The following is a 24,571-nucleotide window of genomic DNA, read 5'->3' on the forward strand; positions in this document are numbered from 1 at the left end:
TGTTGAGTCTAAGAGGAGTCTAAATCTAAGAGAAAATAACCCGAGTCATGTCACCATTATCTTAGCTTGAGTTTGAAGAATACATATTTTAACTGAAAACATTTGTTACAAACTGGATCTTCCGTGTTTTGCAGCCACAGTAGTTTCAACTGCAGATACTACTAAATCCTACACACTGGGAGCTAGATGGTTGTGCTAGTTTAAAAAAAATCTAGTAATTTTACCCCATAGAAGCTGTCCTATATAGAAGGACTAAGCTGTTTGCCATTGCATATCCTTCTATGGCCCAGTATTCCAGTGTATCATATAGTGTATGTATACTAGCAGCACCTGTGTACTAGCAGCTGGAAAGTGCAGCCCCAGTGGAAACACAAAACTGTCAGTCCTATTCGAATACTTATATCTGTTACACACACATTAATGCAGGAAAACAAACTCACATTCACACATAGTCCTCCCTCTTTCCTCACACACACAAGAAAACACACACACACACACACACACACACACACACACACACACACACACACACACACACACAGTGTTACTGTATTATAAATGAGTCTCTTCCATCCTGTTACACTTCAGTGTCGCTGCAGTCAGGGACATAATCACCACAACATACACAGAAACACCTCACTGGCAGTGTTCAACAGTCTGAGCAAGAACATACTTCTGAGACAGACAGGATTCACATATACACACAGAGATACAATTACAGGGGAGTCTTGCACTGCAGCTGAAAGGATGCTTCAAGCAATTGTGTTGTTTGCACTTCGAATGAGTTTGGTCCATACGCTTGTAGTCGGAGAGGGGAGTGTGTGTGGGTGTATGTGTGTTGGGGGAAGGGAGTGCTTCTGGGTGTGGCCCCTGTGCTTGTTTATATAGAGACAGATAGATATCTAGATGTCGAGATATTAAAAACTGTGGGGGAAGTGCTAATGATGTGATGATTTTGTGGTGTGGCTGAGTATCACCTGGCATCAGGACATGAGAGGAGCGTAGCCCAGGGGCTTTTCTCCCTCTCCATTATGCCCGTCCCTGAGGTCCACCTCTCCTAATGCCATGCAATGTAGCGCTGACAGCTACCTTCAAAAGCAGCTGCAGGGGTGCGCTAAACAGCAATCCCCCCACTGCTCTCCTCTATCTCAGACACACACAAAAAAACACACTTTGGCTGGCAGAGATACTAACATACAGCGAACAGCAATGTGAACACAATTGCTTATCCACACACATGCACATTATACCAGTTCTATACTGTGAATTACCCTGCTTTTTCTCTTTCAGCTCTCAGCAGCTACCCCTCCTCCTGCCTCCACCCAGCACCCAGAGATAACAGCCTTCCCTTCGGGCAGGCAGGCAGGCAGGCAGTGGAGGGGACAGCTATGGATATGTTCTGCCTGCTATCTAATGAGCGTCGGAATGTCACTGTGGGCCTGTCTGCTGGTCCCAGCCAGCCAAGCATCCATACATGTGGAATCAGCACAGTCTATCAAACAGCTGGCAGACCGCTCTGCTCCCTCTCTCTCTCTCTCTCTCTCTCTCTCTCTCTCTCTCTGTCTCTCTCTCTCTCCCTTTTTCTTTTTCTTTCTCATCCTCTTTCTATCTGAGCGTCTTCCTATCTATCTGCCTCACTCTTTCTCCATATCTACAGTATGTGCCTCTCCCTGTCTATTTCTGATCACAAACAAGCAGAGGCCCAGGTCTGCCTTGCCGGTACGCCTCTTCCCTGCCTCCCCCTCGCCCAACATCATTGACTTAACATAGACATCCCAAATGAAGAATGGAGGCGAGCTCTGCCATAAATAACATACCGCCATCGTCTCCGCCTGGGTAACTGAATGTACTTAGCAAAGGTAATGCAGTGAAATAAGAGAGCGTAATGATGGAGAGCTGCCAGTTATGGAACAGTCGTGTTTTTCATTTTGTGACAAAAGCTGTGGGAGCTTCTTTCTATAACTGTCTTTGTTTCTCTCATTCTCTCTCTCTCTCTCTTTCTCCAACTCTTCCTTGCAGTCTCTTTCCCTCCCTCTCACTACCTGCCAGGGTAGAGCACTTCTGAGTGTTGTCTACACAGAGGACATCAAATGGCCTGCCTTCACAGAGATGCTGGAGTTGCTGCTCCATGCAGAAGTGTTGCTGTCTCAGCGGCTGTGCAGGGAGATTAGAAGATATCAGCGAGGAGGAGGGAAGAAGAAAAAAAATGTCGACAAATGATTGTGGTGTTTCTCTGTCCCACAACAACATTGTCACTTTGGAACATTATGTGATCCATGTTGAAATCCTCCTTGTGAAGATTTGAATCTTGCCACGTCTTTGGTTTTGCCACTGATCTGGGAGCCAAAAGCAATTTCCTCTGTTGCTACTTTTGGCTGGGTTACGATAGACATCTCCATCCCTGTGATGGGGCGGTTAACAGTCTCATAATGAGTGTCTGACATCAGATAACAAAGATGTAACACTGGCAAAACAGTGCATACAAAAGTCAAGCACAACGCAGCTCTGACAACTCCATTGCACAGTGCCATTTACTAAATGCCATAGATAACATATTTAGCCTACACACGGCCTTAAAACTGACACTGAAATCTGACTCACTCGTCTATCCATTCATATTTCGCTTATGGGAAGTCTTCAGACTGCTTACACACTCCACAAGATCACCAACGGGTAAATTCAAGCGAGGGGCCCATTCACACACATCATACATCTCTGAACACGGGGTTTTGTCCCTGCCTAATGTGATTATGCTCAGCCTTGCTATGATTCTTTCCGTGATCCACCCATCTCTCCCCCTCTGCTCGCCCTGCTCACCCCTATTTTTCATGGGGGGGGGGGCCTATTGCCTATTGTTCAGGCAGGTGGCAGTTTCAGGGCCCCCTAAGCTAAGTCCTGTTATAGAGGTGCATAACTGCAAATCCACTGCATGCTGCTGCTGACAGTCTCTCACACAGTTGTTCTGCGGACAGTAAGAATCATACACAGGCATATGGGCTACAGCATTATCACATGATCTGACATTTTCACAAAAAAAAAAGGTCCGGATCAGGCATCTCAGTAGAGGGGCTTATCTGTGGATTAGTGGGCTGCATCCAGTTGGTCTTACAAGTTGTTTCAACAAATTATTAAAAAGGACAGCGATGTTAAGGACAATCACTTTTCATTAAAAGCAGTTTAGTTAGAATTGCTTTACATTCTGCATCATTTGGACATCATTTGGATTCATCTTCTATCATAGACAAAAAAAAAAAAAAACAAGGAGTGTGTGTTACTGTACCTTGGAAGTGGAAAGCTCTAGACTCGCTGTGGAAGCCCTGGACCTGAGTAACTCCATCAAAGCCTTCTCCAAGCGTTAGTTCATCAAACACGCTGATGCGCAGGGCAGGGTCAACCCCAAAACCTACAATTAATTTGCAAAACACAAAAACAAAGATTGTCACTGTTATTAGCAGACAAGGACACCTGTGATGCTATAATAACAAAAAAAACCACTGCTGGTGTCAGGGGAAGATATGGGATGTTACTGTACAAGCTGCAAGTAGGTCTGATTTTTTTTTTTATTATGAGAAGCCTGGGTGGTAGATTCTCTAAAACAACATATCATTCAATTATATATGTATCTGTACATGCTACATGTTGCAAGAGATGGTTACTGTACAATCAGTGACAGCCCTGTGTCCTACCTGAGGAGGCGCAAATTATGCCGAGAACCAGAAATAGCTGTAATAATCCCATGGTGAATGCATAAAAAAAAATTAGTCCATGTTTTGTCCACTTCCGAGAGACAGTGTTGTTCAATCACATGCGAATGATGTATCACCCTCGCGCAGAAGGCTATTTACCAATCCCAAATGCTGAGCGGAGGCATCATCACAACTTTAGGTGGACCAATGCTGCTGCTGCAAAAAAAGAAGCTAATCCGGATAGGAGAAGAAAAAAATTGTACCAGCAGAAATTATTCCATGTAACGCAAGGTCTGCTCCATCAGCAACCGTCCGCGGCACAGGTGGGTAACCGAGGACGCACAAAGCGAGCTGGCACTGCCTCACCAGCTGAACAGACGCTCCTACAGCAGCGTGAGTGAGAGCTGCGGCCGCTGAAGGAGGAGTGAGGAGAGAGGATGGGAGAGGAGAGGAGGAGGCGGGGGAGGGAGGGAGGAGAAAAACCTGTCGAGGGGGTGAGATAGAAAGAGGGACAATGAAGCCCCCTGGTGGCCGGAGATGAGAAAACCCCTGAATAAATTCCAGACTGGCTACTCGTATTGATTGCAGCCACGCCTGTTGTTATGGAAAGAAAAGGATCATTTGGATGCGGGTCGCTAAATTCCTTATAAATTCCTTAAATGTTTCCTGGAAACAGCATTGTGTGATTTGGCAAAATGACTGATACTGGTCAGATGTCCAGTTAAATGCTAAAGTAGTGCACAGCAGGTAAGGAGAGCATGTAAATGTGTGATGGTTGTCTACAGGGGAAAAAATAAAATCTCAAACTCTTTTTAAAATAAATAAAAAAAAAATTTTTTTTTAAATTTAAAAAAAATTTTTTTTAATTAAAAAAAAAAAATTTTTTAAAAAAAAATAATAAAAAAAAAAAAAAAAAGGGGACCCCCCCCCCCCCCCCAAAAAAGGAGGAGAAGGGAAAAAACCCCCCCAAAAAAAAAAAAAAAGAAAAAAGGGGGCAGATAGAGTCTCTGGACTGAAAGCCTGTGCAGACCATCTAGCAGAGGTATTCACTAACATCTTTAATCATTCACTAGAGTTGCCTTAAGCCAGCTAAAATTATTCCAGTGCCCAAAAGACCAGCAGTGAACTGTCTGAATGTACTGCCCATTTGCTCTGACCCCCACCATCACCAAGTGTTTTGAGAGACTGCCATCCATGCTGATTTTGATCGACATCAGTTTGCATATTGGATCAATAGATCAACAGATGATGCAGTCATAACAGCTCACACAGTACTTACATATTTGGTACAGCAGATCATATATGTAAGGATGCTGTTTGTTTATTTTAGCTCATTTTGTCATACAAAAATCTCCCACAAATTGGTCCCGCAGCTTTTTTTTCTTTCCGCCCTTGCCCTTCAAAAAGTCTGTGCACGCCACTGCCAACAGCAGAATGTGGGCAGTGCAGGATGTGCCGCACACAGAAAAAGTTTGCTGGTCATTTTAGGGGTCAACCGCACACACAGTCGAAGGTCACCAATGTTGGATTCGAATCTGCTTTGCCACTGAAAGCAAAGGTTTGTTCCTCCGTCCCTTCGCTCGCATAGAATGGAAGTGAACATTCGCCTGTGTTGATTTTGCATAAGTGTCACCGTGCCCGAACACATGAGCACCACAGGGATGTGTCATCAGCCCTCTTCTCTACTCACTCTTTACACATGACTGTTCATTCACCCTTCCAACACCAACGTCAAATTTGCACACAACACTACCGTAGCAGGACTAATAACAAACAAAAAGTTTTAGTGTGAGTGTATCATATACAAAATGTGTTTAAAGTCTGAAGTACGTCTTTATAACATAATATTCATAATTACATTTAAAGTTAACAATTACATTTAGGTGAAAAAACATTTGAACTTGACAAGGCAGACATCCCAGCAGGAAAGCCACAGGTGTAATTAATAACATCATTTGTGGCTGTATCCCATGCAGGTTTGCCAGTTTCAAAGCCTACTGGCTCTTTGGTTGGTTTTGTTTTTGATGAAAATATGAGCTTTACAGAAAGAAGAAAAGTATTGATAGTGTCAGCAGGAAAACGGTTATGGTCTGTGATGAATAAAGTGAAATTGTGTTAAAACTTGATGATTCAATGGAAGGCTCAATTTTATTTTATGCTGCAGTATGGGCTTTTAAAGATGGCCCTGACATTAATGCTATCCAGAGCTGTGATGCTTTCTTGGGGTTCATGTCGTGATGGAGAGCAGCATCTATGTGTTTTTTGTCATCTTGGTGTTGTTGAGAGTGAATTACATGTCATGCACAGTGACTTGAAGAATCATCTGTTTAAAAAAAGAAAATCAGTTGAAGAATCCTGATTTGTTTTGGTTGTCTGAAATATGTTGAGTTGGCTCTTTAATGAGGAGATTGTTGTCTTGGTAAGACTTGTAGAAAATGCATGGCAACTAAGACAGAGAGCACTGTACCCTATCCATCATCATAGGACATTTCTGTCACGGAAATGTCATGTCTTGAAACATTCTCCATGGTTGTTGTTGGTGTCTTGTAAACCTATATGGGGATTCGGTGCAGGAAAGTCAAATAAACAAATCAATCAGCCAATGTATGTGTCATACCCACTCTACTTCCTGAGCCACAGCCACCCCACTTCACATGACTGTGATGGCGGCTTGTGTGTACTCAGGGAGTGGGTGCACTTCTACGGAGTCAGCTGTGTTGAACTGCCATGTTTCTACAGTAGCCCACAATGGACACACCAAACAATAGCGTGTTTTGTGTCCACTGTAGTTTCTTCGACATTCTTGGTTAGGCGAATGGTTACAGTTAGTTGCAATCTGCGATCTCGCCACTAGATGCTACACACTGGGCTATGCATTATGAGCAGCAGACAAGTGGTGTTGCAGCCTCCCCTTCCTCCTCTGTTCAGGAATGCTTGTTCCAGTTTGACATAGATGGCCTGCTTTACTCTTTCAGAACCATCTGTCTACTTTGTCATCGTATGAAGAATAGAGGTCGACAGAGAAAATACCAACTATCTCAAAGCATGAAGTTTAGCAGAGTGGCATAAATGCTTGGATTGTCCTACGGTCCAGAGATATGACCTCCTGTATGCATACAGTTTCGTGCTTTCAATTAATTAAGTCATCCAGTAAAGTTGAAGTTTGGCAGGTGGTTTGAAAATGAATTAAAATGGAGTGCTGGTCTGTCTGTGTGACTCAGTCTTGTTAATGCCTTTTTATAGAGCACAGATGCTTTGTGCTTTGAATTTTTCTTTATTCATCATGCATTTTCTTCATCCATGGGACCAATTACTATGTTGAAACATAACTGTTTTATCAGCAGCCATGCCATGCTGGTGATGTTTTTAAAAGAGGAGGATAAACAGTTATATTTTCCCTGAATCCTAATAAATGTCCTACCAGATGGACATGAATCAGAGCCTTTTCATAACGGCCAGTTCAGAGGCGATCCCAAGTCCACAACAAACTCCAGTGAATCCCTAGATTGTTGTGCTGGTCTGATGAAGTAGGCTACCAAGTGAAAAACAGTCAAATTATAAGGACTGTTCCTGATCCTGTGTGGTGCTCAGCTCCTTTCTAAGGACCCAAGATTAACACAAACATATTTCAATCTCTTTCCCCTTCTATACAGTATTGACTAAAGCCAATAAAATGTTTTGTTTAATTATGATTCATGCCAAACGGATGTGTTTTGACAAATAGGTCCTTATCTGTCCCCAGTTCAGATAGCTTCATAGGTTGACAGTGTGCAGCTAATGGGTCGCTATTGTCAATAAAACAAAAGCGGGCAATGGCTCCCCATGCAGTGTCACATCTGCTCTGTGAGAGGGCCTCCAACCCTCTTTTCATTATTAATAATACTAGATTTCTTCTGGGTGCAGACACAGGAAATGTAATTACTTTGTATTGCCCACAAATTGTCATTTCCTAAAGTGCCATCAGGAAAATAAGAGTCATTAAAGCATGTGCCCAGCCAAGAATGAAAAGTAATAAACGCACACAGTGCCAACACACACCTATTCTCCTGCTGTGCACACACACACACACACACACACACACACACACACACACACACACACACACACACACACACACACACACACACACACACCAAATCTCTCAGGGCAAGGGCAGTGGAACAGTAGAAGTCCTTTTGTTCATCTCTAAAAGATCCAGATGGTTGATGCATTACAAAGCTCTCAGGAGCTTATTCACTTTGGTCATAAATGCACCATATAGACATACTAATGACATGGACAGAGGGTATCACTCACAGTAGCTATGGCACGATTTGAATCAGCTTCAGAAAAACTGTCCCAATTGTTCCCACAGGGCTCTCCTGAGATTCATTTGTTGCATAATTCCAAGTTATATTGCCTGTGCCCGTTTTTCAAATCAGACATTCATGAGTAATATTTAAAACTGTACGTTCAAATGGTTTATTACATCCCCTCTGCTTAATAATGTATTTGATATTCAGACACACTGCTTTGACATGTTATGATAAATTTGAATATAAAGAAAAGTATGACTTAAGTGAAGCTGATAACAGAGAGTCTCTAGATTCAACAACTGCCTGCATTACAATTCAAAGTATGGGTAATGTCAAACAGCCACCAGTTGTATATCATTTTGCATTGAGTTGCATTTTTCAGGTATTTGATGTTCCTATTGTGATAAAGAGACAGCAAGAAATAAAATAAAAAATATAGTATGAGAAAACAAAAATGTTCCAATAAACAATATAACCACAAAAGCCAAAAAGCTTTGTTTCATTCACTGCACTGAAATAAAGATGGTTCTCATTCTCTCAGTGCCATCTTGTGTGCATGGCAGTGGATTGCAGCGGTAGTATCATAGTGTAGCAGTACTGAGGTAAAACAGACAGTGTCACTCTTGGACCATCCCAGGGCTAAATACTTGGTCTAACATATGGGCAGCAGAAGGTTACTGCAGGGATAAGATAAATGGTGAGAGAATTAAAAAATAAACTGTACTTCACCCTCCTTCACAGGTTAAATTGTTAGTGGAAAGGAAAGGGTTTATCTTTACCCTGACTGTAATGACATCTGTTTGGACTTATCAAGCAGTATCCTCCTGGATATTATATTTGGATTTTAGAGATGGTATGATATTATCATTAATATTAACGTATCTAACATAATGTCTGACGTGTGGCAACAGACACATGTTGTTTGGCTCTAAATGTTTCATTACGTTATACGTCTGTGTGTATTAGCAATGCTTACGAGCAGTTTCCAAATGACAGTGGAGCAATAAAGTTGCAGCTTTGTGTAGCTCAGGATGTGTAGCTTTTATTGATACTGTGTCACAATGATCAAACATCAACATTTTACAATATAAGGCAACAATGTTTTGTCAATTAATTGTGAAATTAATCATTTTTAACTCAATTCTTTCAGTTTCAATCAATTATTAGCAACCTAAAAATAAATTGTGGTCAGGGACAACTGATGAAGTTTTTTTTTTTTTTTCTGCTGGTCAATTAGTCTTGTCCCTCACAAATAAACTATTAAAAATCAAACATAAAATATCTGGTTAAATGTCCATGTTTCCACTGCTGACTGTTTTTCTTCTATCTTTTCTTTTTGTCCATGAGCACCAACAATTCAGACACCAACAATTGGGAGTCTTTAGATAATAATTAAGTAATTTCCTTGAAAATGTACATTAGTTTTACTTCAATATTCTCCAGAGACTGTATGCTGAAGTACTTTTTTGTTTTTCTTAACTTTACTACCGCACGACCCCCCAAGTGACTGGGCAGGCTTACGTCATTGGTTTGCAAAAGCTCCATTTTCTCCACTAAAATAACAAGCTGGCATTTAGACATTTAACCACTCCGGACACTGGAAGGACTCCCTTTTTGGGTGAGAAAAAACACCAGCTTAGTATGGGCAAGAGGTGAAACGAGTTAAAAAAATGTGTTTTTAAATGTAACCGGCTTACTATGGAAGTACTCTTATCCGAGACATGCTTATACGTATGTTGATCTTTTATAGACTGTCAATGCAGTGCGGTTGCTCCACACAGCCACTCCCATTCCCCCTGGATCTTATTGTGAATGTGTGCAGTGAGCTGGCTCATTGGGCCCTCATGGTGAATGGCCCACAGCCATTCACTCAGCATACAGAAGCTCATTAGAACTCTATAGACACACAATTGTGAGACTCACATTAGAAACTTCCTCCTCTGGGGCACAGACACCGCACACAAAGTGCCAGTTTGCTGCTAAGCTAAGCTCATTGTCTTCCTGATTCATAGAGCTTGGCCCTCTATTCACGATATTAAGTTCGAGTGGTGGAATATCAATTGCGTGTCCAATGGGCCGGTATCTTTTTAAGAGCTTTAGTGGGGTTAAAAAATAGAGAAAAGGGATCTCAGCCGGTCTGCAGAGTGCTAGCTTTCAACAGGGCCATTGTGAGGATTCTGAATGAAGGGACCCCTGTTTTTTCCCTCCATTTCTAAAAAGTGATGGACATCAAATAAATTCACATGAACTTGCTTCAGGGTGTTTCCAAGACCCACTGTTTAAGAATAGCCTAATTATACCTCCCTCTCCTGGAGAGCTCTATTGGAATCTGGCTAATTACGAAGTGGTGAATCTTAATGATGATACGCTCTTAGCGATGCCTTTTAAAATGTGCACAAAGTCGTGTGAGATTGGTTCTACCTAAAATATCAATGAACACAGAGAAATACATGGTTTAATAAAAATACATGATGCTTTCAGGAGTGTTGTGAGTTTTGAGATGCTTGTAAAAACTTTTTAAATTGCCATAGTTTTGCTGGAAGGCAAATTCAAGTGGAAAGAAAGTGTGACTGTATGAATAAACTAAACAAATTTTCCTTAATGTTATCACATAAAACATACCTTGACCATAATCAGGGTCCATTCAAAGTATAAACAAATACAGTTAATAACAGTACTGGAGAACAGTCTGGGGTTCCCTTCCTCCCCGGGGTTCTTGATTTCTCTCTGTGTCATATAAACAAATGGCTCTCCACCAAACAAAAAGCCTTGGGGGACTATCACAGCCACTGGTCTATGAAGCATGTTAACACACTCTCACTGCACAAAAGTAGATAGTGCACACAGACTTGCTAACACTCATCATGTGACAGAGCGCTATGCCTTCTCCACCAGTCTGAGGAATAAAACCTCAAATTTGATTACAAGCAACCTTTGGCTCCCTGGCCATCACACAATAGGCTGAGCTGTCTGGGCCAATTTCCATGCTCAGCATGAGGTATCTACACGCGCAGACTGGAACTCCCTGTCACCCCCACACCACACCACCCGACCAGTGTGGATATGCCTGTTTACTGTGCCTAAACTCCGGGTCTGTCGCCCCTCTTGTTGGACTTTCTATTATGATGTTGGGGATCATTAGTTGCAGTGTGAAAGGTTACACAAGCCTCTCATTGGATGTGTTTGTACCAAAACATCACTACATGCATGGGTGTGTGTTTGTGGGACTATTTTTATTTTACAGTTACAACCCTCATATATGTAACATATGCCCCCACTACACACAAGACTGGCACTGAATAAATATTTAAGTGGTTGATGCTACAGCCTGTGGAGCCGCATGGATCACTCTTTTGTTTCCTACAACTGAATCCTTCCAAGACCTAAACCCCTCTGTAATGTAAATGTAAAATAGAAGTTGACTGACTAGCAAATAAATAACCCCAAATGTTGCCAAAACTGAACAAGTAACGGTTAGGAAGGTTGTCTTAAATTACATGTTGTTTTTCAATATACAACAATACTGTCACGTTAAAGAAAATATTCAAAATAACAGAACAAGCAGAATGTTATATGGAACTACTAATACAGTTATTTCCAATTATACCAATCATGCAATTGCATACAACTGAAAAAAGGTAAATACCAAATTGATTAAGAAATCAAACTTCCTTTACAAAGATAATTTAAGTAATCTTGTAAGGCAATCTAAGATGGCATGAGATGGTGTTATTTTTAAGAAAAAAAGATCAGAAGACGTCTAAAAAATTTGATTTCATTATTTTGTCAACCCATACTAACATGACCTGCTTTTGAATCATTTTGCAATCAAGAAAACCCTCACTGAGAAATGTTTCTGAAATGAAACTGAAGAAAAAGCACATTGCATATGAACTGCTGAGGCGTTTGTATGAGGCACAATGGGAGGCTGGAGAAAAGAGAAAACTATTTACTACTGGAGAAGACTGTTTGGTGCATGTTAAACTTTGGCCAGCAGTTCATTGTCTCTGGTGTCTATCATTTAATAGGCTAGTTGACATAATGAATGAGCCAGACCCACCTTCTGCCACTCTAGAAAGGACCGCAGCCTTATCTGAATTGAGAAGCACATTAGAGCCTCTTAGCCAATCACGACACAGCCCCGTAGCAAAGTGCAGGCCCGAAAGAGGAAGAGCAGAAAACCTTTGTTTTCCTCAGAGTTTAATGAAGTTGGCCTGGTCACTCAAGAGGGGATTAAAGGAGAATTTAGTGTCACTGAGCTGTGACTGCTGAAGAGGGAACTCAAGTGTTCGGGTCAGTGTGTGAACAGGATGGTCTCAGTTCAGAGCTGCACCAGGAGGAATATGGCTGGCTCTCCTCCTGCTTTACCGGGCTTCGGGAATTCGGGAAAGAGTTTTCTTATTGACAATCTGCTGCAGTCACAGACACCTTCAGCCTGTCCGGAAGGGACAGTAGGTGGACACCTGAGACTAGCAGCATGTGAACGTCCGAGGAGAACCTGGGGCTCTGAGCACGGAGCCTACCAAAGCCAGGCCCACAGTCCCCAGCAGGTGAAAGACTTAGGACAACTTCTGCCACATTCAGGTAAACACATTTTTTTATAAGCAGACTTAAACAAGAGTTAGTTTAGATTAAGTCAAGGGTTACCAAGTTATGTCATGATATCAAAGCAACAGTTTGACTTAATGACAGGAATTTTAGTTTTTTCTTTCACAAATATTTTATTTCTTCTTTCTAACTGGTTAAATTCATGAAAAAGAAGAATATTGTTCAACTCAACTTGTTCAACTTGTCAATTTTCAAACATTCTCAATTTTTCAGGCAGGAAATTAGTTATAGGTCAAAAGTCTGAAAGATTAGATATTATATAAGATTATGTATTAAATGCATCTTTTTAAAATGTAATGCAAACACTGGCTTTTTTTTTTACTTAAACATAAAATAATTTAATTAAGAAAGAAAGACTATTAACCATTGGAATTTCCCTGCTTTGCTTTAGCAAATATTTCTTGTTCACATTACTATATATTAGTGAAATAAAGAAGAATTTAAATGCCTATTTCATAACTTCAATTATGAACTACATTTTAAAGTGTAAATATAGGTCTGTGTAAGACATGTATGTGCTAAATGGGACAATCTCACTTGAGAAACACATTTTAAATGATTGAGTAATTTGAATGAGATAATATAAAAAATATAATAACAAAACAACATAAGTAACAAAAAACATTTTATAACCTTTATATTTAAAAACAGATGACTTTTTTATTATTAGTTGATTATTGACTTTTGATAAGAAATTACAATGACTGCAAAGAAAAATCTAACATTTAAAATGTAATAATTATAAACCTGTGCCAACACAATTAATTAATAGAACCCAACTTTTATATTTCAAACTGAATTAGTAAATACTTCTTGTCTCTTAGATGGGCAGTTTTCAAATAACATTTAGCTGTTAAAACACCTTATATCAAATAAAAATTGTTTCATCTCTATGCATCACCTAAAGCTTAGCACAACTATAAAAATGTAGATAAAAGGAAAACTGTACAAACTGGAGAAGGTATGACTCCAGATGTAGATCCAAGTATTCTGTGGGCCACCTGTCACACCTTACTACAAGACTGACTGATCCTATCAATTTTTGCAGGTGTACTGAGCAGTGTTTTCCTTCGGAGCCCGCAGTATCTGCTGGCATGCTGTGGTGGGTCCAGCCCCCCTCCTGTCTTCTCCAGTAAGTGTTTTATGCCTCATCAGCAATGCCTGAGCTACTCTCTAAGCATTAGCAGCAGGGTCTCTCATGCTCTCCACAGCTAATTACGGATGCAATGCCAAAGAGCTAATTCTCCGCTCAACTCTGCACAGCTCTATTCATAACCATTCACGGCTGTTTAGGACGGGGAAGAGGGGTGGGTTGCAAGGCCTTTAAGAGTCCCTGGGGCCCCCCATTTTGTACTTGCAAATACACACTTTTAGTAGCGCAAATATGCAGAGCTAATAAACATCTTGTCTTCTGTCATATTAAGATTATAATTACCAGGTGTGGATTCTTACTGCTGAAAGAGGCAGATTGTTTCAAAACTTAGCGCCTCAGCGCATTAATAAGTTTAGTTGTGAATCCCAACATCTTCAAGTTAAATTTTCACACTGCATACAATTTGAAAACCTGTAATTGCACCTGAAATGTTTTCCTAAAGTGAATTTCTAGTTAATTGTGCTTGAAATGTTTCAGTTCATATCATTTAAAATGTGTGTAGGCTACTAGTACTTTATTGTGCTCTAGTAGTACTAATTAAGACTAGCAGCTGTCGCATTTTGGCATTGTCCCACAGCAACTGGAAGTTATTAGTTGCTGAAACCTATGATACCTGTCAAATGTTGTGGAAAAAAGCATAAATCAGAAAGCCTTCATCCCACATGTCCCTGGAGTCCTCTTAGTAGGCTGACACTTTCCCACAGTGCCCAGCAACACAACAATGCCAAGTCTGGCCGTGACCAATTGGCACTTTCACTCCACCATCCACACGCGACCTCACTGCAATTTTTCACTGCAGCAATGAACTCCGCTTAGCACAAAAAACTTGCCCATTTCTCTACAGAAGAGGGCTGGACCAGGAACATCCCCCAGCCATTGTGTGACTAAAGAGCTTGGTTCGCCGACCCCCCTCCTTTCTCCTGTCCTTCAACTCTCATTCCTGCCCATTGGAGACTTCTTGACTAGGACATAAAGCATTCAATGAAAGTGACTTTTATAGACTTATTCGAGCTCATCTTCACATACAAACTAGCTTCATACCTGCAAGTGAAAAGATTTAGTGTTGGGCCAGTGAGCCATCGAGTAATGGCATTTCCATTGAACGGCTCTATTGTTGGTGTCACCCAGGGCTCCAGAGTTGGCCCACTAGGGTAGACACACACGTTGCCCAGGAATGACCTAGTAATCAGCTATTTAAGTGAAAGCCATTGAGTCCCAATAGAGGAGTGAGAAGCATGTCCAAACCTGTTATGTGCTCCCTAGAGGTGGTCTATGTGCAGATTTGTCGTACAGATTAAAAAGGCAATGTTGAATGGATCAGATAAATTGTTTCACTTGACTTTTGTTGTGAGTGCACCTGTGAGTGAAGTAGCGTGGGATTGCCTCTCACACTTCATCAAATTCCTTTTTCTCAGTTGAAGGGGCTTTCTATTCTCTTTAGTCACCCCCAGTTTGTTAAATTGGACAAACAGAAAAAAAGAAATCAAAAGTTAGTGATAAAGTGAGTGTGACAGAAACAGCCATGATCTTGGAGGAAGGAAATGTGGTATGGCTGGTAAAGTGTATATTGATTGTGGACACAGTTGGATTTTGTACTTTTAAATTAAAACGGTCAACATCATGAAACACTTGGGAAAATTATTCATAGCCGTCTTAGCCAATGAATTCATCTCAATTTACTACACACAACTTCTGTTTTTTTCCCCTGGCTGGTACTTGGAACCTCTGTACCTGGTTTCAAATGAAGCTACACTTTTTACAATTGTGCCCACTGTCCATAGTCCACCAATGACGATTACTAATCAATGACCCATATCTCACTGATGTTGACATAGTAACCTGGGTCAACAATTTAACATATATGTTGTTGTTTTTTTTCAATTTGTGTTTCAGAGGGAGCAAATATTCAAATGTGGTCTGCTGATGTAAGTCCTAAATCACGCAGAGGGATCCTTAGAAGGGCTGTGTTCTCTGAAGAACAACGGAAGGAGCTGGAGAGAACTTTTCGGAGACAAAAATACATCAGCAAGACAGACCGGAACAAACTGGCAGCTGATCTCAGCCTCAAGGAATCACAGGTAATTGAGTATGAATTACAATTTTGCCTGATTAATCTCAGATTCTAAAAGAGATCAAGCACAAACAACATATCCTCCTGCAACTGCAGTCCTTGTTGAACAAATCCTAAATCTAAATGAACCCTAAAACCATCATTTGTATTGAACAAATTGAAATTTTGACCTGATGATTGTGGTAGATAGAAACAGATGATCACCAAAGTCATTACAGTTATTCATCATTTTGAGGAGGAAATGAATATCTGTACCAAATTTCATGGAAATCCATCCAACAGTTGTTGAGACATTTCACACAACTACCAATGCGAACCTCATTGTGGTGCTAGAGTAAAAATCAGAAGCCACGTTTCTACCCAAAGCGCCCAAAACTTTTAGTCCCAGAAACTAACTTTCAAGGAATTAAAAGTTTCCTTCAGCCCACTAAAAAATTTGTCAAATTAGTCAGCTGACATACGAAAAACTGATAGCTGTTTTTACATGTCGTTTTTTCACACGGGGCAGTTGTGGCTCAGGAGGTAGAGCAGGTCATCAACTAATCAGAAGGTTGACAGTTTGATCCCCAGCTCCTCCTGCTGCATGTCAAAGTGTCCTTGAGCAAGATACTGAACCCCAAAATTTAAAAAATAATAAGAATCTTGCAGATTATATTTTTGAGATCGTGTCGCAGGCCGGAAATGGTCAGAGCCAACAGTCTGAGATCCCTGGACTAGAGGTAAAGTCAGTGGGATTCTTCCTCTGGGAACCAACAGGAATTTGGTGAACAGACAGACATACATTCCCACCCCTAGAGCCACGACTGGGATGGCTTGAAAAAAAGAATGGACTAAACAAACTGAACTAAAATGCCTCTCCATTCTCCTGCTGGTTTAGGTGAAGATTTGGTTCCAGAATCGTCGAATGAAGTGGAGGAACTGCAAGGAGAAGGAGGTTCATAACACTCGCTCCCCAATGGACGAGCTCATGGCTCAAGGTCTCGCTCAGGAAGAGGAAGAATCATCACAGAATCACACTGATGCAAAAACAGAGCGATCGCCACCACAGAAGAGTGTCAAGGACACATGAAAGTATGTGAGAGAAAAATAAACTGATAACTCTCAAATTCACAAAAACTTGTAAGAAGACTTCAGTATTTGGAGGGAGTTAAAAATGTGGGATCTAGTCTATTAAGACTAACACTGATAACATTCACTTTTCAATGCATGTAACTGTTTTGCTGCATCATAAATGTAATTAGGTTCAGCTGCTCATTCAATCATCTTATTGCATTTCAGTGGCTTCAGTAAGCAATTTATTGGTACACTGACTAGACTTTCCAGGAAACAATCCCACTCATCAATTGTAATTGCAATCAGTTAAAGGCACAAATGAGTCACGTCATTTCATTAATTACATATCTTCCTTTTTTTTTTACTTTTCATGTTTTGGTGAGATCTGGTCAGACACAAATACTCTGCACACAATCAAAAACCTTTTTGAAGTTAAATTTCACCTGGTATATTTTGTAAATATTTCTGTAATGATCTTGAATGCATAGATCAATTGTAAATAAAGCGTTTGAATGAATCCTGATTTCCACATTGCTTATTTTTACTGTGTTAGGTTCTCTGGAGCAAAGCATTTACATGGTAATGAACACTATTATACACGATCTACCATTTCTATAAATATGTAGATCCTGTTCTATCCATTAACAAGAAGAGGGCCAAAAACAATAGAAGGTTTACTTAAGTTTAATTTTTTGACCATTTCATGTTCAATGCTCAAAAGTGAAATCATTTAATCATCCTAACAATAATATGTCAAGAGGCAATCCTCTAAATAGATGCACACAAGAAATGCATTACAAAGGATGTAAGCACAGACAGTAAGAGCATGGTGTGTAGTTAAAAGCAAAGGAGAAACAAAACTGTTTTCTAGTCTAACAAAATTTAAAAATACTACACTAGACTTCTTTGCTTTCACTATTAACAGTCCAGCCCAGGTAGGGTGGTGCATTTCAGGATACGGAGATAATTTTTGACTTTGTTGGAGTCTCTGCGGAAGCAGTAGAGTAGGTCATGATGGTCCAGTGAGTTAAATTCTCCTTGTGTGTAGGAGGAAAGGGCAGAAGAAGGGACCAAACTCTCAGGAGAGATGTTACCCACGGTGTTACCAAGCACTCCGAATTGCTTCATCTGAGGATGGACAGAATAAAAAAATGATGGTACAAAGGAATGCATGAAGACACATTCACTATGTCACAGAAAAAAAATTATATTGTGAAAAGTGAATATAGTGTTACATTCCAACTGGAATGTGATACATTGCAAATAACCAAGCATATTCAAACATTATAATATATAAATCCAATCACTGTTAGATATGACCACACAACACATCTACAATTTCAGAAATCATAGGTGAATCCTTACCTTCTCTGTCATTTTTGCCACTCCATCCCTCAGCTCATGAACCATATCACTTATCTCCAGTGCCTTGTTGGAGCTGTAGTGGTTGAAGTCTTGATTTTGATCCCGAGACATGCTCTGGTAGAGTTGAGACATGGGGTCACCCCAGGCCCCCAGCAGCCTAAGGATCACCTCTGTCAGTTGTTCTCTCTGCACGTGAAATAATTGCTTAAATAACTTAAGATTATTATTATGATTATTAATAAAGTAGCTGCCAAAACCAAAAGGCTGCAGTGATGCCACTTATGTGCATGAGTAGCTATGACCACATCAAAAATGAACAAAAATGAATGCTCACCCCAAGCCTTTGTGCATTCTCCTTATCATCTGGTGTTAGTATGCCATATGTGTGGCACTTCCTTTTTCCTATGAGATTCTTACTGGGAAAGAAATATTGCTCCTGCAAAGATGGACACACATATCACACATAGTAATAGCAGGGCTTGATAGCCTATTCAAAGAGTGACTGATGATGATGAATGGAGGTCAAAAGTGTGGTGAATAGTGATGGATGATCAATGTCAGAGCTGAAAAGAAGAACTCACAAATTCAGAGTGCAGATCACTGGAGATACCATGCATTCTTGAAGACTGTTGTATGACCCTGTCAAAGAGATCTGCCAGGGTAGGAACATGGCATCCAGTCTGTCCATAGGCACAAATTGGGGCAGTTCCAACCCTCATGGAAAGCTCCAGGCATAGCAGTGTTAGGCTAGGAAACCAAACTGAAGGGAAAAACTTCTAGTCACTTAAAAACTATAAGAATACACATAAATAAAAACGTTGTACTTAATTTGTCATGTTGCCAGCTTACCGTTTTTCATGGTTCCTTTCTTGCAGCGGAGCACCAGATGAGTAGAGCACTTTTTGCACCAGAGCTACTCTTGCTGAAGCAAACTCAAACAGTGAGGACGTTGCTGATTAAACAAATTGGTTTTGTTCAGGATAAAAAAAAGTGCTTTTTCTCTTTGCACGTCATACAGCATGCTTCACTTAGTCATCTGCTCAGCCAAGAGCAGACAAAGCTAACCCCAGGCACAATACACAATGTCAGTTTCTAATGAACATAAGTGTATGGGATAAATGAAAACTTTTATTTTGTTGTGCTGAGCTCTGCAGCATTCTTATGTGTATTAAGAAAAATGACTACAAATTAAATTAACTGATCCTATTAAAAGTATAAATGGATGTGCAGTTTTTTTCTAACAACTAACACTGTTATAAACCGAAACATTGGAAATAATTAGCCAAATCTGGGCAACTTAGAATATTCAAATCCCTTTAAAGCACTCAACATTTTAGCATTTATTTTAAACTACAAGACTGCTGATTAGGAGCACAACATAAAAATGAATAGTATCACAAAAAAGTATAGAACAAGCCCATTGTTCAACAACCTCAGCTAGAACTGTTCAGCTTGGTAGTGAAAACGAGCCAATTCAAATGTAAAGTGAGTGATTTATCTCACTAGTGCTTCATTGTATAGTTAATTCCACAGGCCATCTACAGCGAATACTGTTATGAGTCATTCTTGCCAGTTTTTACTTCTTATCCAAAGCAACTTATCAGATTATGGAATGTAATGATGGAAAGTCAGGTTTTTAACCCACATGGAATGAATGCACACGTTAAATTTTTACATTAATGTTATTTTATACCCTTTTCAAAACCTGCAATGCAAAGGGACTACAAATCAGTGTTTTGTTTCTCCATTAGCGTGCCACCTTGTGGTGAAATGAGTGGTAACATATAGAGGGCAACAGAGGAGGCTCTTATTCATGACTCCATGGCTGCAAGAGTTTCACTGTGCGTTTGCCACAGGATAAGGTCTGATTAGTATATGTTACATATTACAAAAACTCAGCAAGTGTATTTTCTCAGAACAAATATTTTATTGTCATCTTTTTCAACATAACATGCACATAAAAAAGATGTCATAAATATACCACAATATAATCAACAATCAATTTACATTTATTAATATTATGTACAAGTTTGAGTGCATTCTATGACTGTGTGCTGTCAGAGCAGGGATAAGGTAGTGAGCTTTTGAGGGAGGCAAAAAGGTATTAATGTCTGAGTCCAGCTCTGTTCTCATATCCATTTAGCTTACTTTACAAATTCTCACTAACACCCAATGCCAAGAAACTCCCCACCTCAAAAGTTCTTGTGTTTGTCTTAAATCATGTTCTTATGTGATTCTACACTTAAGAAACAGACTCAGAGCTCCACTTTTTACATGCAAGTATCAGTCTGTTCAACATCTGTGGTGCTTCCACTTGCGAGTGGCCACTGCAATGTTTGCGTCTTTTTTGTGCCATGGGAAGAGACGAGTGAGAGCAAGGGTGCCATCAGGCTGTACGGAACCAGTCAGCACATAGAGCTGTGACCGTCCGGGGCGCACGAGGGCATTGGCACATCGAAGGTTGATGAGGAGCCACTGCTGGAGTAGGTGCTGGGTGTCGTAAGGCAGCAGGGGTCCCTGGCGGACAAACTCAACCCGGCCCTCAACCTCAAATTCAGGCTCTCCCCCAGGTAGGCGACGACGATGAAGTTTGGCGGTCACGGCTGTGTAGAGGAGAAAGAAAATTAATCATCTGGTTTGGAAAATTAAATTGAACAATTTTGAGAAAACATGCCCAGATAAGATACAACAAACAACACAGCTTATTGAAAGAACTCTGAAACTTACCAAAGTCATGTTGGCAAAAAGCATCCAGGACTGTTTTCATTGCAGGAGCCTCTTCCACAGAGGGACAGTTTTGGCAGGCAGGTTTGGGCAAGTCTGTGATAACAAATAAAACATGTAATAAAACTGTAGCAAAGCACTTTGGTAGTCCCTTCTGCCAATGATGAAGTAAAAAAAGAAAGAGCTCTAATAGTCTGTGATCAATGCGTACCTTTGGCAAAGTGGCTAAATTTTGCGTGGGGAGAAAGGCACGTTTCGTGCTCGGTAGGAAAGCGGTCACAATTCAGTGCCTCGGGCCATATGTGACCCTGGCAGGCGAGCACCGGGGCACAGCTGTCCCTAACTGCCACACAGAGACTACGGCATGGCTGGATAAACCTGAAGGCAAAAAAAAAGACAAAATGTTACAAAATGTTACATAATGAACACAAAATACACTGCAATGATGATAAAGTTAAAAACATACAGTCAGTGATTTGTTTATTTCACAGTAAAACAAAAAAGACCAAGAACTGTAAAATCTCCTTACGTGTCAAGACAGACGGGGGCAATGAGGGAGCAGAGGAAGGCCTGGGCTTGAGGGTGGCAGCCCGTCTGCAACAGGGGCCTCCAGTCCTCTGAACGCGGCACCACCTCGCCTTCCAGGTTGCTGTGACCCAAGAAGTTGGGCAGCCGCATCTCAGAGTACCCAACATCTTTGCAGACCTTCATCTGGTTGGGGATAGTGACGCAACGAGTGGACTGACCCATGTCAAATGCCATTGCAGGACAGGCCATAGCCAGGAGAGCCACGGTGAAGAACACAGCCATTCTGAAGGGTTTGCAAAAAATCCACAGCTTTTACTGAGGCTGCTTGTCGTCCTGAGTCTCTGCTGTCCTTGAATGGCTCTGTAGCTGCTGCTGCTTGCTTTATATACAGCAAGGTCAGCCAGCCCCATCAGCCTGTAAGTCTGTTATCAACTACCTATCAAAGACGCAGAGACGATGTGTTTGGAGACAATGGCTTGTTTTGTGATGACTGCAGACGGGGGGGGACAATGGGCAATCACTGCCCAGCTTTTACTGCCCCAGTCACAGAAGGTTGAAGAAGGCTGCTTTATTTGCTTTTATAAGAAAATGTGAACACCTCATGAAAAACTTAAAAACTAACTGTTGGTGGTCAGTGTAAAAGTGTAAAATATGTGGCTGAAATTGTGAAGAGTGAATGTGTTTGTTATTTTGTCCACTCCCTATATTATATCCTTCTGAGAACAATAAATGAAAACAAATTCCTGTAAAGAGACTTTGCTGAGGGCTACAAAACTGCATCTCTCAAAGTTCCTTCAGAGAGAAAGGTTTGTGTAGACAGACAGTCTCCTTCATATTGCTCATCTCTTTCATGTGTCCCTGCTTCCTAATTGGAGGGTTTTCATCTGCACAGCCTCCAGTTCTCATTAGCAAAGCTTACCTGGCTTTGATCTGACAATAACACAAAATAATATTTGCTTATCTGTTTGATGCATCATCAGCAAAGACATTTCTGCATCATCATGAAAACATCAACTTCTGTGGTAGAAAGTGACTTTGTACAACTTCAGTGTGATGCTGAAGACGTATTCCCTTTCTTAAAAGGACATATACATACATTTATTAAGACAAGAGGACCTGAACTGAAAAAAACCTCTTTGTATTACCACAAATAACCATAGAAACAAGCAAATTCTGCTGTCAGGCAGACGCATAGACATTTAGTTATAACATGCCAACATCCCATTCGAGACACTGGAGATCTCGTCCTGAGATGCAGACCAGGGGCACAGACGTAAGTGCTAATTTGTCTCGTTCTCTCTGCCCGATGTATTTAAGCCTCTTAATTTAACAATAGAACTACATTACAGCATTATCGTATTTGTCTGGATGTCGTCTGTCCCCAGATTTAGATGTGTATCTCGGGCTGATGCCTGTGGGCCTTTTTGAGGACTTTCCCTCATGAATCAGAGGTCTCTATCCCACCCAGCCTGCCATGGTCATTGTGGCCTCTGGAATGGCAAAGTAAAGCCCATTCTGACTGATCCAACCCTAATTTCTGTGCCTGTATACCAGCCCTGTCTGCAGCAAGGACGACACTCCTGCAGCCAGCCAGAGCCCTCCATCGGCCCCAGCTTAGCCAACTTTTACAGCCTCATCTGATGAGTGGAGCCTGGTTCCAGTTTGGGTAGACGAGTACAGCCCGTAAGAGGGGACTAACTGGGCAATTAGAGTCACAGACCAATTTGGGAGAACAATAGGTGCACACATTTAACAAGCTCCCCCTGCCAGGAGCCCAGCAGGGGTCTGTTGTTGATCCTAATGGCTGCCCTGTAGACACTGTGTCTGTCTTGGTAATGTGTTGCCTGCCCCTGCCTCAGTTAATGAGGTGGTGATAGTGTATGATACGAATGGTTGGGCACCTGTCTGTCAAACACACCTCCAGTAGACAATCTAGCCAAGAAAGTACTTCTTGTAATTCCAATTCTAAAAAGATAGCTGAAATCTTTAAAAACAAAAAAATAGGAGGCCCAACCGAGGTCAACCATTATCCTATGAAAAAGATTGCATAACAACTGTACATTGCTGTTCACTGACCCATAACACACCTCCATATTAATGTCAGTTTCAAAAAGTCTTAAATGTTAAAGAGTTCGGTCTAGACCTGCTCTATTTGAAAAGTGTCCTGAGATAACTTCTGTTATGAATTGGCGCTATACAAATAAAATTGAAAATTGAAATTGAAATTGAAATTAAATGGACACCCAGCAGACAATCTGATTCAGGTAGTATTTTTTAATACTTTTAAAAAAAGGGAGAAAGCTGAAAGTAGATCATCTATCATCTGCCATCATCTAGAGACAAATCTTGGTGCTGCTCCGTAGATAGTAAATAATGAAACAACTCAACTCTCCCTTCACTACAACAGCAGACCTTGTCAAATGTAACTAGAATATGGGTGTAATGTCTGGTTCTCAGGTATTAATTCTACATTTAAACATAACATTAAAAAAAAAAAAAAAAAAAGGGCTATCTCAAATATTCTAGCACGGTCGGTCACTACAGTAGTGCAAACAGACCAATTTCAAACATTGACCTTGTCAACTAAAGTCTTCCTGCTCCAATATGCAGCTATTAAAGAGGTTTGTAGATTCTGAAGTCACTCCAAAATCATTTGAATAGTACAGTACAGTCTACACTAGCCGAGTGGGGCAGCAGAACACCTGAGACACACATCAAAGACAGAAACCTGTTTGGGAAGGGAAGGAGAGGGGGGACTGAGTGTCTGAGCTCGCCTTCCCTGCAACACTGAACTCAGATAAAAGCAGTCTCCTCCCTGCACATAAGAGACTCATTAACTTTAGAGACTGAACCCCCCATTTGCCTCTTTTCTCTTACCCCCCTACCCCCCTGCCCCCCTCCCCTCTCCATCCTGCTGGGCTCCAGTAGGACTGACAGTCCCAGCGCAGACTGTCAGTAGCACTCAATTGTCACATCCAGTCTCCGGGTCTTGTGGGCAGACGCTGCCACGCCGAGGTGAGCAGACAACTTGCCCCCAGAAACTACAGACATCTGTGGATAGACTCCGTATGCTAAACCAGGGTAATGC

At 41.0% G+C, this 24,571-nt stretch overlaps 4 protein-coding genes across 5 annotated transcripts in view; 1 reads left to right on the plus strand and 3 right to left on the minus strand.

Annotated features, from left to right (window-relative positions):
• Positions 1–4,117, minus strand: part of nell2a (neural EGFL like 2a) — a 79,311-nt gene extending 75,194 nt beyond the window's left edge. Inside the window, exons 1-2 of one of the 2 annotated variants that reach the window (XM_051382406.1) lie at positions 3,687–4,117; positions 3,281–3,403 (exon numbers count right to left, since the gene is read on the minus strand). In XM_051382406.1, coding sequence (XP_051238366.1) covers positions 3,281–3,403; positions 3,687–3,738 — 175 coding nt within the window. In that variant the 5' untranslated portion in view covers positions 3,739–4,117. Of the gene's footprint in view, positions 1–3,280; positions 3,410–3,686 lie in introns of both variants that reach the window. The other variant, XM_051382405.1, reaches the window with a different exon arrangement.
• Positions 4,118–12,180: 8,063 nt separating this feature from the next.
• On the plus strand, positions 12,181–17,383 carry dbx2 (developing brain homeobox 2). The gene is made up of 4 exons (XM_051382424.1): positions 12,181–12,565; positions 13,638–13,721; positions 15,636–15,820; positions 16,691–17,383. Exons 1-4 carry the CDS (start codon positions 12,292–12,294, stop codon positions 16,880–16,882), a joined length of 735 nt encoding a protein of 244 aa, XP_051238384.1. The 5' UTR covers positions 12,181–12,291; the 3' UTR covers positions 16,883–17,383.
• Positions 17,384–17,534: 151 nt separating this feature from the next.
• Positions 17,535–19,164, minus strand: LOC127353296 (prolactin-like). The gene is made up of 5 exons (XM_051382425.1): positions 19,081–19,164; positions 18,813–18,991; positions 18,566–18,667; positions 18,232–18,417; positions 17,535–17,994 (listed from the first exon to the last, which is right to left on the minus strand). Exons 1-5 carry the CDS (start codon positions 19,088–19,090, stop codon positions 17,785–17,787), a joined length of 687 nt encoding a protein of 228 aa, XP_051238385.1. The 5' UTR covers positions 19,091–19,164; the 3' UTR covers positions 17,535–17,784.
• A 983-nt stretch (positions 19,165–20,147) lies between these two features.
• szl (sizzled) lies at positions 20,148–21,821 on the minus strand. Its single transcript, XM_051382423.1, has 4 exons — positions 21,485–21,821; positions 21,167–21,333; positions 20,959–21,051; positions 20,148–20,834 (listed from the first exon to the last, which is right to left on the minus strand). Exons 1-4 carry the CDS (start codon positions 21,763–21,765, stop codon positions 20,524–20,526), a joined length of 852 nt encoding a protein of 283 aa, XP_051238383.1. The 5' UTR covers positions 21,766–21,821; the 3' UTR covers positions 20,148–20,523.
• Positions 21,822–24,571: the final 2,750 nt, after the last annotated feature.

The sequence above is a fragment of the Dicentrarchus labrax genome, unplaced genomic scaffold (genome assembly GCF_905237075.1).
Source record: "Dicentrarchus labrax unplaced genomic scaffold, dlabrax2021, whole genome shotgun sequence".
NCBI classification, from domain to species: Eukaryota; Metazoa; Chordata; class Actinopteri; family Moronidae; genus Dicentrarchus; species Dicentrarchus labrax.

Excerpts from the sequence above, each read along its gene's own strand:
- dbx2 (XM_051382424.1), top strand. The coding sequence starts at position 12,292 with ATGGTCTCAGTTCAGAGCTGCACCAGGAGGAATATGGCTGGCTCTCCT. Across the intron at positions 12,566-13,637 it reads ACAACTTCTGCCACATTCAG|GTGTACTGAGCAGTGTTTTC; the intron begins GTAAACACATTT and ends CAATTTTTGCAG. Across the intron at positions 13,722-15,635 it reads CCCCCCTCCTGTCTTCTCCA|AGGGAGCAAATATTCAAATG; the intron begins GTAAGTGTTTTA and ends TTTGTGTTTCAG.
- LOC127353296 (XM_051382425.1), bottom strand. Across the intron at positions 18,418-18,565 it reads AGAATGCACAAAGGCTTGGG|AGAGAACAACTGACAGAGGT; the intron begins GTGAGCATTCAT and ends TTTCACGTGCAG. Across the intron at positions 17,995-18,231 it reads TGGCAAAAATGACAGAGAAG|ATGAAGCAATTCGGAGTGCT; the intron begins GTAAGGATTCAC and ends GTCCATCCTCAG.
- szl (XM_051382423.1), bottom strand. The coding sequence starts at position 21,765 with ATGGCTGTGTTCTTCACCGTGGCTCTCCTGGCTATGGCCTGTCCTGCA. Across the intron at positions 21,334-21,484 it reads GCCCCCGTCTGTCTTGACAC|GTTTATCCAGCCATGCCGTA; the intron begins GTAAGGAGATTT and ends TTTTGCCTTCAG. Across the intron at positions 21,052-21,166 it reads ATTTAGCCACTTTGCCAAAG|ACTTGCCCAAACCTGCCTGC; the intron begins GTACGCATTGAT and ends TTGTTATCACAG.